The sequence below is a fragment of the Cetorhinus maximus genome, chromosome 23, assembly GCF_964194155.1.
Source record: "Cetorhinus maximus chromosome 23, sCetMax3.hap1.1, whole genome shotgun sequence".
NCBI classification, from domain to species: domain Eukaryota; kingdom Metazoa; phylum Chordata; class Chondrichthyes; order Lamniformes; family Cetorhinidae; genus Cetorhinus; species Cetorhinus maximus.
In genome coordinates this window covers 5,420,847-5,435,842 of record NC_135901.1, presented here as the reverse complement: position 1 = coordinate 5,435,842, position 14,996 = coordinate 5,420,847, and the positions used below count along the sequence as shown (strand labels likewise).

The 14,996-nt window shown below is 44.7% G+C and overlaps 1 protein-coding gene across 1 annotated transcript; it reads left to right on the top strand.

The window, feature by feature from the left end:
• Positions 1-10,096: 10,096 nt before the first annotated feature.
• LOC144697589 (uncharacterized) lies at positions 10,097-14,045 on the top strand. Its single transcript, XM_078569632.1, has 2 exons — positions 10,097-10,204; positions 12,599-14,045. The coding sequence occupies exon 2, from the start codon at positions 12,708-12,710 to the stop codon at positions 13,635-13,637; it is 930 nt and encodes a 309-aa protein (XP_078425758.1). The 5' UTR covers positions 10,097-10,204; positions 12,599-12,707; the 3' UTR covers positions 13,638-14,045.
• The last annotated feature ends 951 nt before the right edge of the window (positions 14,046-14,996 follow it).

Here is a 14,996-nt window from a genome sequence, read left to right as displayed (position 1 = left end):
TGTTATTTTAAAATCTGGAACTTGGATAGTGATTAGGTGGGCAGGTTTGGATCAGTGATGAAGTGCCACATCAAAGGTTAATGCAGTAAATAAAAGCTCATGGTTCAGGGGGTAACATATTGGTATGGATAGAAGATTGGCTAGCTAACTGGAAGCAGAGAGTTGGCATAAATGGGTCTTTTTCCGGTTGGCAGGATGTGACAACTGGTGTGCCACAGGGATCAGTGCTGGGGCCTCAACTTTTTACAAGTTATATAAATGACTTGGATGAAGGGACCATAGGAACGGTTGCTAAATTTGCTGGTGACACAAAGATAGGTAGGAAAGGAAATTGTGAAGAGGATGTAAGAAGGCAACAATGGACATTGATGGGTTAAGTGAGTGGGCAAAGATCTGGCAAATGGAGTATGACATGGGCAAATGTGAAATCGTTCGTTTTGGCAGGAAGAATAAAAAAAGCATATTATCTAAATGGTGAGAGATTGAGCAGCTCTAAAATTCAGCGGGATCTGATTTCCCAGTGCATGAATCACAAAAGCTTAGTATGCAGCTACAGCAGTTAATTAGGAAAGCTAATAGAATGTTAAAACAGAGATGAGGAGAATTTTTTTTCCTCAGAGGGTTGTGGGTCTTTGGAACCTATCTAAGAATTATCTCCATCAAGCAGAACATCAATATAAGGAAAATTAACATCATCTGTAATATCAGGAGGAAAGTAGTGGCTGCAATTATCCAAGGATATTGTCCTGCATTGTATACTATCTCTCACTGGAGCTGTTCACAAGGGTGGCAATAGAGCTCTCAATGTTTTTCATTTTTGCTGGTGTTTGGTTAAGTCTATGGGTTGCTGTTGCCTTAATTGGGACTAGTTTTGGAATTTGTTAAAAACTATAACAGTAGTAATTTGTAGCCATGTGTATATGTTTTAACCTGTATAAATTAATAAATGTTTCAATTAGTTTAATACAAAACCTCGAGAACTGATGGTCTGATTCCTGAATTTAAGGCCGCACCTCAAACATAACACTCAAAATTATAGGTTATGACAGTTGTTTAAAGTTTCCCTCTGGGATTTTTAAATAACTATACTTCACCAACTGCATTAGTCATAACAGCAAATAAACACTGGATCGACCTGCGTCAAGAAATTCAACCAACCTGCGACGAAGGAAATCTATGTGCATTGTGTAATTGGATGAACAGGGCACTTGGTTCAACCATCACCAAAGTTGACTCCCACTGAAATCTTATGGTGAAGTGCTCACCAACAGAAGTAATCAGATGTCCCGCTGGGTTGAACATTACTGTGATCTGTACACCCATGAGATGGACATCTCCCAGACTCTGTTTGACTCTCCAGTAACTTCCTGTCATGGTTAGTTGGACAAGGAACCCTCATCACTCGAGCTTGAAAAGACCATTGATTGTTCAGCAAACAGAAAGTCACCCGGCTTAATGGAATTCCAACTGAACTGCTCAAGCACGGAAAGTCCCATCTATTGTTTGCACCTCCTTCTCTGTTGGGAGGTAGGAACCATTCCACATGCGTGACACAAAAATCATACCAATAACCAAAAACAAAGGTGACAGAAGAGATTGTGACTACAGGGCCATCTCACTCCTTAGCGTCACTAGGAAGACCTTCACTGGGTCATGTTTTAAAGACTTTATCTTTTTGCAGACCGAGTCTATGGTGTTTCTTGCTGATAGTTCTACAGTGGACATGATCTTCTCCATCTACCAGCTACAAGAGAAGTGGAAGAAGAAGAAAGGAAGAGCAATAGTGATAGGGGATTCGTTAGTTAAGGGAACAGAGAGGTGTTTCTGCGGCCGTCGACATGACTCCAGGATGGTATGTTACCTTCCTGGTGCCAAGGTCAAGGATGTCACCTAGTGGGTGCAGGCTAATCTCCTGGGGGAGGGTGAACAGCTAGAGGTCGTGGTCCGCGTTGGTACCAATGACTTAAGTAGGAAGAGGGATTTTGTCCTGCGGACAGAATTTAGGGAGCTAGGTAGAAAATTAGCAAGCAGGACCTCAAATGTATTATTCTCCATATTACTTCCAGTGCCATGTGCAAGTGAGTATAGAAATAGGAGGATAAGGCAGATGAATGTGTGGCTGGAAAGATGTTGCAGGAGGGAGGGCTTTAGATTCCTGGGACACTGGGACTGGCTCTGAGGGAAGATGGCACCTGTCCAAGCCGGAAGGTTTGCAGCTGGACAGAGCCAGGACTGAGCTCCTTGAGGTGTGTTTGCTTGTCCTGTTTTGGGGGGGGGGGGGGGGGGGGGGAGGGAGGCGCTTCAAACTAATTCAGCAGGGGCGTGGGAACCAGGAGAGAATATTAGAGAGTAATACCAAGGTGCACAAAATACTGGGAGAGACAGATAACACTAGAATAGCAAATAGGGAGTGAGGGAGAAAGTAATGCACTCAAAATCAGGATTACACTATATGTATGTGAATGCACAGAGTATAGTAGATAAGATTGCTGAGTTACAGGCGCAGATTGCAATGTTTCATTGTGGCGATGACAGACAGCTGGCTCAGGAAAGGGCAGGACTGGGTGTTAAATATTCCTGGGTACAACGTGTTCAGGAAAGATAGGGCAGGAAGAAAAGCAGGAGGGTGGCTGTATTGATTAAGGGAAGCATTGCAGTGCTGGCGAAAGAGGATGTCCCAGAGGGTTCAAGGACAGAATCAATTTGGCTAGAGCTAAGTAACAAATTGGGTGCAATTACATTTCTCAGTGTAGTCTATAGACCACCAACTAGTGGGAAGGATGTAGAGGAACAAATCTGCAGGGAAATAGCAGATAAGGGCAAACATTATAGAGTAGTTATAATGGCGGACTTTAATTTCCTGAATATAGACTGAGGTAGTGGTAGTGTAAAGAGTAGAGAGGGGCAAGAGTTCCTAGGGTTTGTTCAAGCAAATTTTCTACAGCATGTGTCCAGTCCAACAAGAAAGGAAGCACTGCTAGTCCTGGTTCTTGGAAAAGATGTGAGCCAAGTATATCAGGTGTCAGTGGGGGAATATTCAGGAGACAATGATCATTCTATCATAAGGTTTAGGATGATGGTAGAAAAGGACAATGTGCAATCAAGAGTAAGAATAGTTAACTGGGGGAGGGCCGACTTCAATAGAGCAAGAACAGAACTGGGCCCGATAGGCTGGAACCAAAAGTTGGTGGGAAGAGGTAGCTGAACAATGGGCTACCTTCAAAGAAGAAATGGTTCGAGGTATATTCCCTCAAAAAGGAAAGGTCGGGCAAATAAATCCAGAGCTCCCTGGATGAAAAATGAGATAGAAGTTAAGATAAAGGAGAAAAAGTGTGCCAATGACAGGTGTCAGATAGAAAATACAATTGGGAACCAATCAGACTACAGAAGGTTCAGAAGGGAGGTGAAAATGCAAATAAGAGAAGCAAAGAGGGGTCATGAGAAAAAAGCTGGAGGCAACATAAAGGGGAATGCCAAAGTTTTCTATAGGTACATAAAAGGATACAAAATTGATAAGGGGGAAGTGTTGGTTGAACTGCTGGTACTTAAAGTTGACAAGGCACGGGGACTGGATGAGATGCATCCAAGGATATTGGAAGAAGTGAGAGTGGAAATCACAAGGGCACTGGCCATAATCGTTCAGTCTTCCTTTGACTCGGGGAGGTGCCAGAGGACTGGAGAATTGCAAACATTACGCCCTTGCTCAAAAAGGGTAAGGATAAGCCCAACATTTACAGACCAATCAGTTTAACTTCGTTGGTGGGGAAGCTTCCAGAGAAAATTACTCAGGATAGAATTAGTTGTCACATGGAAGAATGTGGGTTGATTAGGAAGAGCCAGCAAGTATTTCTAAAGGGGAAATCCTGTTTAACAAACTTGCTGGAGTTCTTTGAAGAGGTAACAATAAGGTTGATGAGGGCAATGCTCTTGATATGTTTATGGACTTTCAAAAGGCATTCAAGATAGTGCTGCACAACAGACTTGTGAGAAAAGTTATAGTTCATGGAATAAAAAGGACAATAGTAACGTGAATACAGAATTGGCTGAGTAATAGGAAACAGAGAGTAATGGTCAATTGATACTTTTCTGGCTGGAGGAAGGTTTCTATTGGAGATCCCCACAGGTCGATATTGGGACCCTTGCTTTTTGTGACCAATATTAATGATCTAGATCTTGGTGTGCAGGGGACAATTTCAAAGTTTGCGGATGATAATAAACTTGGAAGCACTGTAAACTGTGAGGCAGACAGCAAAGAACTTCAAAAGGACATAGGCAAGTTGGTGGAGCGGGCAGATAGATAGCAGATGAAGTTCAATGTGGAGAAGTGTGAGATGATATATTTTGGTAGAAAGAACATGGAGAGGCAATATAAAATAAGGGGTACAATTCTAAAGAGGATGCAGGAGCAGTTGGGCCTGCGTGTATACGTGCATAGGTCATTGAAGGTGGCAGGACAGATGAAGAGAGCCATTAATAAAGCATACAGTATTTTGGGCTTTTAATGGGGCATAGAGTACAAGAGCAAGGAGATTATGCTGAATTTAGATAAGGCACCAGCTAGACCTCACCTGGAGTATTGTGTACAGTTCTGGGTGCCACAGTATAGGAAGGATGTGATGCATTGGAGAGAGTGAAGACGAGGTTTACAAGAATGGTTTCAGGGATGAGAATCTTCAGTTATGAAGATAGATTGGAGAGGCTGGAACTATTCTCCTTGGAGAGGAGAAGGTTAGAGGAGATTTGATAGAGATGTTCAAAATCACGAGGGGGCTGGATAGAGTATAATGTGGGTGGGGGGAACTGTTCCTGCTCATAAAAGGATCGAGACCAAGAGGGCACTGATTTAAAGTAGTTTACAAAAGAAGCAAATGTGATGTGATAAAAAAAAAATTCACTGAGCGAGTGGTTCGAGTCTGGAATGTACTGCCTGGAAGTATGGTGGAGGCAGGCTCAATCCAGGCATTCGAAGGCATTGGGCGATTATCTGAATAGAAACAATGTGCAAGGCTACAGGGAAAAGGCGGAGAATGGCACTAAGTCATAATGCTCATTTGGAGAGCCCGTACAGACACGTTGGGCCAAATGGCCTCCTTTTGTGCCATTACAATTCTGTGTTTCTGTGATTATCAGAAGGATTTGAGATCCCAGTTTGAGCTGGAAAATCATGGGTAAAATCACGAAAAGGTCATTCACCAGCTCAATATGGAAATGACTCATATAAAAGCCACATACTGTGCATGCTGGAAATCTGAAATAAAAACATAAAATGCTGGAAAAAACTCAGTGGGTCTAGCAGCAGCTGTGGAGAGAGAAACAGAGTTAATGTTTCGAATCTGTATGACTCTTCTTCAGCAGAAGTGATTCACTCGGTCACCCCATTCGCTGACACAGCAACACAGTTACACCTGAGAGAGACCATTCAGATACTGCATTTGTGCAAAGGGGTTTACTCACTGTGCCCACTTGTTAACACACCAGTTTTAAACCTTCAGAGGCTTTGATCCAAAATTGCTACATTTCTACTGACAACACAGAGTTTGAATGTTCTGAGTATGGGAACAAAAGTCACATGTTCAAACAGTCTACAATTAACCATAGGTGTATGTTCTGCTGTTAACTTTTCCGGGACAGTTCTGGGTGCCACAGTATAGCAAGGATGTGATGCATTGGAGAGAGTGAATACGAGGTTTACAAGAATGGTTCCAGGGATGAGAATCTTCAGTTATGAAGATAGATTGGAGTACCAGTGCACTTTGGTTGCCGTATCAATGGACTTAATAATTTTATGTAACACAAACACAGAAAGTGCTGGAAAAACTCAGCAGGTCTGACAGCATCTGTGGAGAAACAGACTTGACGTTTCAAGTCCGTAAGATTTGTCAGAGCTGAACAAGAGTCAGCTCTGAAGAAGTGTCATACGGACTCGAAACATCAAGTCTGTTTCTCTATCCACAGTTGCTGTCAGAACTGCTGAGTTTTTCCAGCGTTTTCTGTTTTGTTTCAGATTTTCGGCATCCGCATAATTTTGCTTTTATAATAATTTTATATCCTGGCCCTGTGGCTCCAATCAGCATCGGATCACAAAACGTAATTTTCTGTTGAACACAATAACGTTTCAATGGCAGCCTGTTTACCCAGCATTCGCCGCGGGGCGGAATGGACCCTATTCTTTTTATTCATTCACGGGATGTGGGCGGTGCTCTACATGGGTTAGCGGAGCTCCTTGCGCAGGCGCAGTACCGGGCAACGACAGGAACAAACTCAGTGAGCTCAAACCGGAGCATGCGCAGTCCAGAGAGTCCGGAGCTGACTGATGGACTGAGAAATATGGAAGACAGGCGAGTGAAGGGAGCCGGTGAGTGGGGAGGAATGGAAGCGGCGGAGATGGCGGGGATCTTCATAAACACCCAGTAGAGGTCTGAAACCGTGAATAAGAAGCTACCGGTTCTGCGGTTACATCAAACGAAGCGGCGGCAAGTGGGGCCCGCTTTACCTTCGGAGAGAGGCCCGAGTAAACCGCCGCCATTTGTATAGGGGACAATGTGCAGCAGGGCGCATGCGCCGCCGCCGCCATCTTTCTAGTGGGAAACGTGCAGCTGGACTTAGAATCACACAAAGTAGAAGAGGCCAAAAACAAAAATACCTGGGAAAACTCAGCAGGTCTGGCAGCATCTGCGGAGAGGAACACAGTTAACGTTTCGAGTCCGCATGACTCTTCAACAGAACTAAGGAAAAATAGAAAAGGGGTGAAATATAAGCTGGTGTAAGGGGGGAGGGGGTTGGGACAAGAGATCTGGATAGAGGGCCAGTGATAGGTGGAGATAACCAAAAGATGTCACAGACAAAAGGACAAAGAGGTGTTGAAGGTGATGATATTATCTAAAGGAATGTGCTAATTAAGGGTAGAAAGCAGGGCAAGCAAGGTACAGGTAGCCCTGGTGGGGGTGGGATGGGGTGAAGGAATCGAAAAAGGCTAAAAGGTAGAGATAAAATAGTGGATGGAAATACATTTAAAAATAATGGAAATAGGTGGGAAAAGAAAAATCTATATAAATTATTGGAAAAAACAAAAAGGAGGGGGGAAAATCATAAAGGGGCTGGGGATGGAGGAGAGGGTTCATGATCTAAAATTGTTGAACTCAATATTCAGTCCGAAAGGCTGTAAAGTGCTGAGTCGGAAGATGAGGTGCTGTTCCTCCAGTTTGCGTTGAGCTTCACTGGAACAATGCAGCAAGCCAAGGACGGACATGTGGGCATGAGAGCAGGGTGGAGTGTTGAAATGGCAAGCGATAGGGAAGTCTGGGTAATACTTGCGGACAGAACGAAGGTGTTCTGCAAAGCGGTCACCCAGTCTGCGTTTGGTCTCTCCAATGTAAAGGAAACCGCATTGGGAGCAACGAATGCAGTAGACTAAGTTAAGGGAAGTACAGGTGAAATGCTGCTTTACTTGAAATGAGTGTTTGGGCCCTTGGACGGTGAGGAGAGGGGAAGTAAAGGGGCAGGTGTTGCATCTTTTGCGGTTGCATGTGAGGTGCCATGGGAGGGGATTGAGGTGTAGAGGGTGATGGAGGAGTGGACCAGGGTGTCCCGGAGGGAACGAACCCTGCGGAATGCCGCCGGGGGCGTGAAGGGAAGATTTGTTTGGTGGTGTCATCATTCTGGAGTTGGCGGAAATGGCGGAGGATGATCCTTTGAATGCAGAGGCTGGTGGGGTGATAAGTGAGGACAAGGGGGACCCTATCATGTTTCTGGGAGGGAGAAGAAGGTGTGAGGGCGGATGTGCGGGAGATGGGCCAGACACGGTTGAGGGCCCTGTCAACCGTGGGTAGAAAACCTCAGTTAAGGAAGAAGGAGGACATGTCAGAGGAACTGTTTTTGAAAGTGGCATCATCAGAACGGAGGCGAAGGAACTGAAAGAATGGGATGGAGTCCTTACAGGAAGCCGGGTGTGAGGTAGCTGTGGGAGTCAGTAGGCTTGTAATGGATATTGGTGGACAGTCTATCAGAAGAGGCCCTTCGGCCCATCGAGTCTGCACCGACACGTGAGAAACACCTGACCTACTTACCTACATAATCCCATTTACCAGCACTCGGCCCATAGCCTTGAATGTTATGATGCGCCAAGTGCTCACCCAGGTACTTTTTAAAGGATAAAAGCAAAATACTGCGGAGGCTGGAAATCTAGAACAAAAACAAAAATACCTGGAAAAACTCAGCAGGTCTGACAGCATCTGTGGAGAGGGATACAGTTGACATTTCGAGTCCGTATGACCCTTCATCAGAATTAAAACATATAGAAATGAGATGAAATATAAGCTGGTAGAAGGGGGTGGGGCAGGAAAGCTCGACAGGGGGCCAGTGATAGGTGGAGGCCCAAGAAGAGATTTCCAGCTTTTAAAGGATTTGAGGCAACCCGCCTCCACTACCCTCTCAGGCAGCACATTCCAGACCGTCACCACCCTCTGGGTAAAAACGTTTTTCCTCACATCCCCCCTAAACCTCCTGCCCCTCACCTTGAACTTGTGTCCCTTCGTGACTGATCCTTCAACTAAGGGGAACAGTTGCTCCCGATCCACCCTGTCCATGCCCCTCATAATCTTGTACACCTCGATCAGGTCGCCCCTCAGTCTTCTCTGCTCCAACGAAAACAACCCAAGTCTATCCAACCTCTCTTCATAACTTAAATGTTTCATCCCAGGCAACATCCTGGTGAATCTCCTCGGCATCCCCTCCAGTGCAATCACATCCTTCCTATAATGTGGCTACCAGAACTGCACACAGTACTCCAGCTGTGGCCTCACCAAGGTTCTATACAACTCCAACATGACCTCCCTACTTTTGTAATCTATGCCTCAATTGAAAAAAGCAAATGCACCATCTGCCTTTTTTACCACCCCACTGACATGCCCCTCCGCCTTCAGAGATCTATGAACATACATGCCAAGGCTCCTTTGTTCCTCAAGACTCCTGGTGTCATGTCGTTTATTGAATACTTCCTTGTCAAATTACTCCTTCCATAGTGTATCACCTCACATTTCTCAGGGTTAAATTCCATCTGCCACTTATCTGCCCATTTGACCATCCCGTCTATATCTTCTTGTAGCCCAAGACACTCCCAAAGCAATTAGGAGAGCAAACAGGGGGTATGAGAAAGTTCTAGCTGGAAAGGCAGGGAAAATCCCAAGATATTCCATAAGTAAATCAATAGGAAGAGGATAACCAGGAAAAGGGTCAGGCCCATTATGGACCAAGGGGGAAATCTATGAGTGGAGCCAGAGTGACAGTCTGGAATGTACTGCCTGGGAGGGTGGTGGAGACGAGTTACCTCACATCCTTTAAAAAGTACCTGGATGAGCAAATTGGCACATCGTAACATTCAAGGCTATGGGACAAGTGCTGGTAAATGGGATTAGGTACGTCAGGTATTTCTCACGTGTGGGCGCTGACTCAATGGGCCGAAGGGCCTCTTCTGCACTTTGTGATTCTGTGCTTAAGATCCACCCTGCACTTTTTCTATTCTACTAATGCCTCCGCTGATTTGCTCCCCTTGTACCTGCTAAAAGCCTCTCTTTTCCTTCTCATCGTATCCTGAATATTTCTGGTCATCCATGGTTCTCTGGGCTTGTTACTCCTTCCTATCACCCTAGAGGGAACCTGTTGAGCCTGTACCCTTCCCATTTGCTTTTCGAATGCCCCCCACTGCTCTTCTGTAGATTTCCCCACAAGTAGCTGTTCCTAGTCTACCTTGGCCAGATCCTGCCTTATTTTACTAAAATCTGCTCTCCCCCAGTCCAAAACATTTTTTTTGCAACTTATCTATTTCTTTGTCCAAAACAAGCTTAAATTGTACCATGTTGTGGTCGCTATCACTAAAATGCTCCCCACATGCGCGTTCATCCCTTTCCCTGTCAGCAGGAGGAGAGAATATTGTGAATGTCTATCCTGGACTGACAGGGATGGATTTTGGAAACTCTTTTTACAGGGGGTTAAAAGGGGAGGATTTACACACACCAAACGCAAACCAAGAGAAATGTATTTTTCCTCTGAATGTCTATCCTGGACTGACAGTCATGGATTTTGGAAATTTCTTTTCCAGGATATCAGAGGCAGAGGATTGATGGACGGGAAACTCCATCACATCAAGATCTGACAGAGTCATGTGATTCGTCAGGACCTGAATATCATCAAACTTTTAATGTGGAAGGTAAACAACTTATCTGTTTCAAGTAAGGGTAAGAATAATTAACTGGGGGAAAGCCAACTTCAATGGGGTAAGAATGGATCTGACCCAGGTAAGTTGGAATTTCAAAGGGAATGGAGTTTAAAAATCGGGAAGTCTTGCTCAAACTATATAAGGCACTAGTTGGACGACACCTAGAATACTGTGAACAGTTTTGGTCCCCTTCTCTAAGCAAAGATATGCTGGCATTGGAGGCAGTCCAGAGAAGGCTCTCGAGGTTGATCCCGGGTATGGAGGGATTTTCTTATGAGGAGAGGTTGAGTAGGCTGGGCCTGTACTCATTGGAGTTTAGAAGTGTGAGAGGTGACCTTATTGAAACAGACAAGATTTTTAGGGGTCTTGACAGGGTAGATGCTGAATGGGAGAGTCTAGGAACAGGGGACATAATCTCAGAGTAAAGGGTCGCCCATTTAAGACAGAGACAATAAAGAATTTCTTCTCTCAGTGGGTAGTGAATCTGGAATTCTTTAACGCAGAGGGCTGTAGAGATTGGGTCGTTAAGTATATTCAAGGCTGAGATAGACAGATTTTTAACCTGTAAGAGAATCAAGGGCTATGCAGGAAAGTGGAGTTGAGGATTATCAGATCAGGTATGACCTCATTGAATGGCGGAGCAGATTCGATGGGCCAAATGGCCTACTTCCGCTCCTACATCTTATGGTCTTATGAATCAAAAGTTGGCAGGTGAAACTGTAACTGAACAATGCACTGCCTTCAAAGAAGAGAGTTCTGACACAGTAAAGATATATTGCCATGAAGGGGAAAGGTAGAGTAAACAAATCCACAGCCCCCTCGATGAGAAAAGAGATAGAGATTGAGATAAAGGAGAAAAAGTGTGCTTATGACACATGTTAGCTGGATAATAAAACCAAGAACCAGGCTGAATAGAGAAGGTTCAGAGAGATTTGGAAAACCAAATAAGAAAAGCAAAGAGAGCATGAAAAGAGACTGAAAGCAAACATGGAAATAAATCAAGAAGTCTTCCATGGGCATGTAAATAGTAAGAGGGTGGTAAAAGGAGGAGTGGAGGCAATTAGAGACCAAAGAGGTGATTTATGCATGGAGACAGGGGTCATGGATGAGGTATTAAATGAATATTTTGCATCTGCCTTTACCAAGGGAAAATATGCTGCACAGGTGATTCTGAAAGAGGAGATAGTTCAGACCCTTGTGGGGTTTAAAATTGATAAGGAGGAGATATTGGATAGTCTGTCTGACAAAGTTGACAAAACCCCAGGACTGGATGAGATGCATCCAAGGATACTGAGGGGAAATGAGAGTGGAAATTGTGGAAGCGCTGGCCATAATTTTCCAGTCTTCCTGAGATTTAGAGTTGCTGACACAGGGACTGGAGAATTGCAAATGTTACACCTTTGTTCAAAAAAGGTGTAAAGAGAAGCCCAGCAACTACAGACCAGTCAGTTTAATCTCGGTGCTGGGGAAACTTCCAGAAATGGTAATTCAGGACATATTTAATAGTCACTTGAGAAAATGTGGGTTAATTAAGGAAAGCCAGCATGGATTTGTTAAGGGAAAATCACGTTTAACTAAATTGCTTTAGGTTTTTGATGAGGTAACAGAAAGTGTTGTTCAGGGTAATGCTGTTAATGTTGTGTTACATGGACTTCCAAATGGCATTAGATAAAGTACCATGCAACAAACTTGTGAGCAAAGATTATAGCTCATGGGATAAAAGGGACAGCAGCAACATGGATACGAAATTGGCTGAGTGACAGGAAACAGAGAGTCATGGTTAATGGATGTTTTTCAGACTGGAGGAAGGTTAAGAGCGGAGTTCCCCAGGAGTCAGTGTTCGGACCCGCGCTGTTCCTGATACATATAAATAACCCAGACTTCAGTGTTCAGGCACAATTTTGAAATTTGTGGACAGAGTCTTGAGTGGGCATAGACCACGTAGCAGGTTCCCTTCCCTGAGATGAGGATAAATTTCTTCACTCGGAGGGTGGTCAACCTGTGGAATTCTCTACCACAGAAACCTGTGGAGGCCGGGTCACTGAGTATAGCCAAAGAAGAAATTGATCATTTTTTGGATATTAGGGGCATCAGGGGGATTAGAGAGAAAGCAAGAATATGGCGTTGAGATAGAGGAACAGCCATGATCATATTGAATGGTGGAGCAGGCTCAAAGGGCTGAATAGCCTTCTCCTGCTCCTAATTTCTATGTTTCTGAAGGATATTAGTGAACCAGTTGGGTTTTTAGGACAATCCAGCAGTTTTCATGGTCTCTTTTTCCTGGTGCCGGCCCCACAAATTACCAGATTCGTTCAGCTCAATTTCACAACCTGTTTTTGTGGGTTCTCTCTCACTCCCTTTTTCTGTTTTAAATCAATTTCACAGGGTATTAGAAGGAGAGGATTTGCAGTCGGGAAACACAAACCAAACATCACATCAGAACCTGACAGAGTCGCCCAATTTGTCATAACCTAAATATCATTGGATTTTGAACATGGAAGGAAAAAGCACCGTTCACAGTGAGGAGAAACCGTACACGTGTTCTGTGTGTGGACGAGGCTTCAGCCAATCATCTGACCTGTCAGAACATAAATGCCGTCACAACGGGATGAAACCATGGAAATGTGGGGAATGTGGGAAGGGATTCAAATCCCCGTCTGACCTGGAAAGTCATTGGCGCACTCACACTGGGGAGAAACCGTTCACCTGCTCCGAGTGTGGGAAGGGATTCACTCGTTCGTTCTATCTGCTGATACACCAGCAAGTTCACACTGGGGAGAGGCCATTCACCTGCTCTAAGTGTGGGAAGGGATTCATTCAGTCATCCAACCTGCGGACACACCAGCGAGTTCACACTGAGGAGAGACCTTTTAAATGTCCGGACTGCGGGAAGTGCTATAAAGGTTCCATGGAACTGATGCGCCATCAACGTGTTCACACTGACGAGAGACCATTCAGGTGCTCTCACTGCGGGACTGGGTTCAGGTGGTTGTCTCAACTCACTGCGCACAAGCACAGTCACACTGGGGAGAGGCCGTTCACCTGCTCTGTGTGTGGGAAGGGATTCACTCAGTCATCCAAACTGCTGAGACACCAGCATGGGCACAGTGATGAGAGTCCATTCACCTGCTCCATGTGTGGGAAGGGATTCACTCAGCAATCCCATCTGCTGACACACCAGCGAGTTCATACAGACGAGAGACCTTTTAAATGCCCAGACTGTGGGAAGTGTTTTAAAAGCTCCCAGGACCTGATGTCTCATCAAAGTGTTCACACTGGGGAGAGGCCGTTCAGGTGCTCTCACTGCGGGACTGGTTCAAGCGATCATCTCAACTCATTGTACACCAGCGAATTCACATTGGGGAGTGGCAGTTCACCTGCCCTGAGTGTGGGAAGGGATTCACTCAGTTATCTACCCAGCTAACACACCACCGGGTTCACACTGGGGGGCAACCATTCATCTGCCTTGAATGTGGGAAGGGATTCACCCACCCATCCAACTCTTCTGAGACACCAGCGAGTTCATACTGGGGAGAGGCCGTTCACATGCTCTGAATGTGGGAAGGGTTTTACCCAGTCATCCAACCTGCTGACACACCAGCGAGTTCACACTGGGGAGAGACCATTTACATGCTCTGAATGTGGGAAGGGGTTTGCTTATTTATCTACACTGCAGAGACACCAGCAAGCTCACAAGTAATGACAATGGTTGGATTTTGCTGTTAATCACATTCAGGACTGAATTATGTGTATTGGGGTCTGTTTCTGATGATATTAATAAACTCCAGCCCAGTTATTCTGGCTGATATTGTAAATAAAGGTCAATTAGATTAGCTTTGTGTTAAACACACAGTGTCTTGAGTCTTTTCAATATTTCTAACCCAAGTTAGTTCCTTCTGAAGTGCTCTCTCTCACCCCTGTCCCCTCCATCCTCACCTCCAACAACAAGTGTGAGGAGCTCATGGAGCTTCTTTGTCACTAAGATTGAGACAATCTGATCAGCTGCCTCTGCCGCTTCCTTCCCTCCCTCATCGGCAGTGGCTGTGATTATTTGAATTAGATTTTTACATAATCACTCGGTAAGTGATCGGGTGTCACTGAACATTTGACAGAAAATTGTTCCATTATCATTCTCACAGTGACTATATTGCAGACCAAGTGATTCTATCTACACCAGCCTTTCTGGAGAAGATCACCAGAGAAGAGTGAAGATATTACAGTCCACAACCCAGCTCATAGTGGTGCACACATCTGATAAATCCAATTAAAATGCAGAGTATATAGGTCTGCTACAGGTTTATCGATATACATTGATTATCAATCATAAGAAATAGGAACTAGAGTTCCTGGGTCCCCTGTTTGAAACTAGGCAGAAGCATTATCAAAACATATTTTAAGTGTGAGCAATAATTCATCTTTATTGTTAAATATTAACTGTATGTAATACCTTACAGCCATGAGACATTAGCTCTTCCCCTGTACAGTCTGTACACACTGAAACTAGACAGAATCTTTCACTTGTTTCCATTTCCAGTCCTGATGGTTCAGAAAGCTTCCCTCAAACCTGCATTTGCCAGCTGATTTGTGTAAGATTATTAAAGGCTCCTGCAGCATGATCTCCATCACGAACAGTCGGTCAAAGCTACGTTTCAGACAGGGCAACAAACCCATCAACAATTCTGTCTTCCCTGCTCCATCGTGAGTGAGACAGGGAAAAGCAGTAGGATTTTGCCCCACCCTCTCCAATTACCCACTGCAAACAGAAAACAGTGACAGCAACTTC

Bases quoted from the DNA above. Each gene is read 5' to 3' on its own strand.
- LOC144697589 (XM_078569632.1), top strand. From the start codon at position 12,708: ATGGAAGGAAAAAGCACCGTTCACAGTGAGGAGAAACCGTACACGTGT.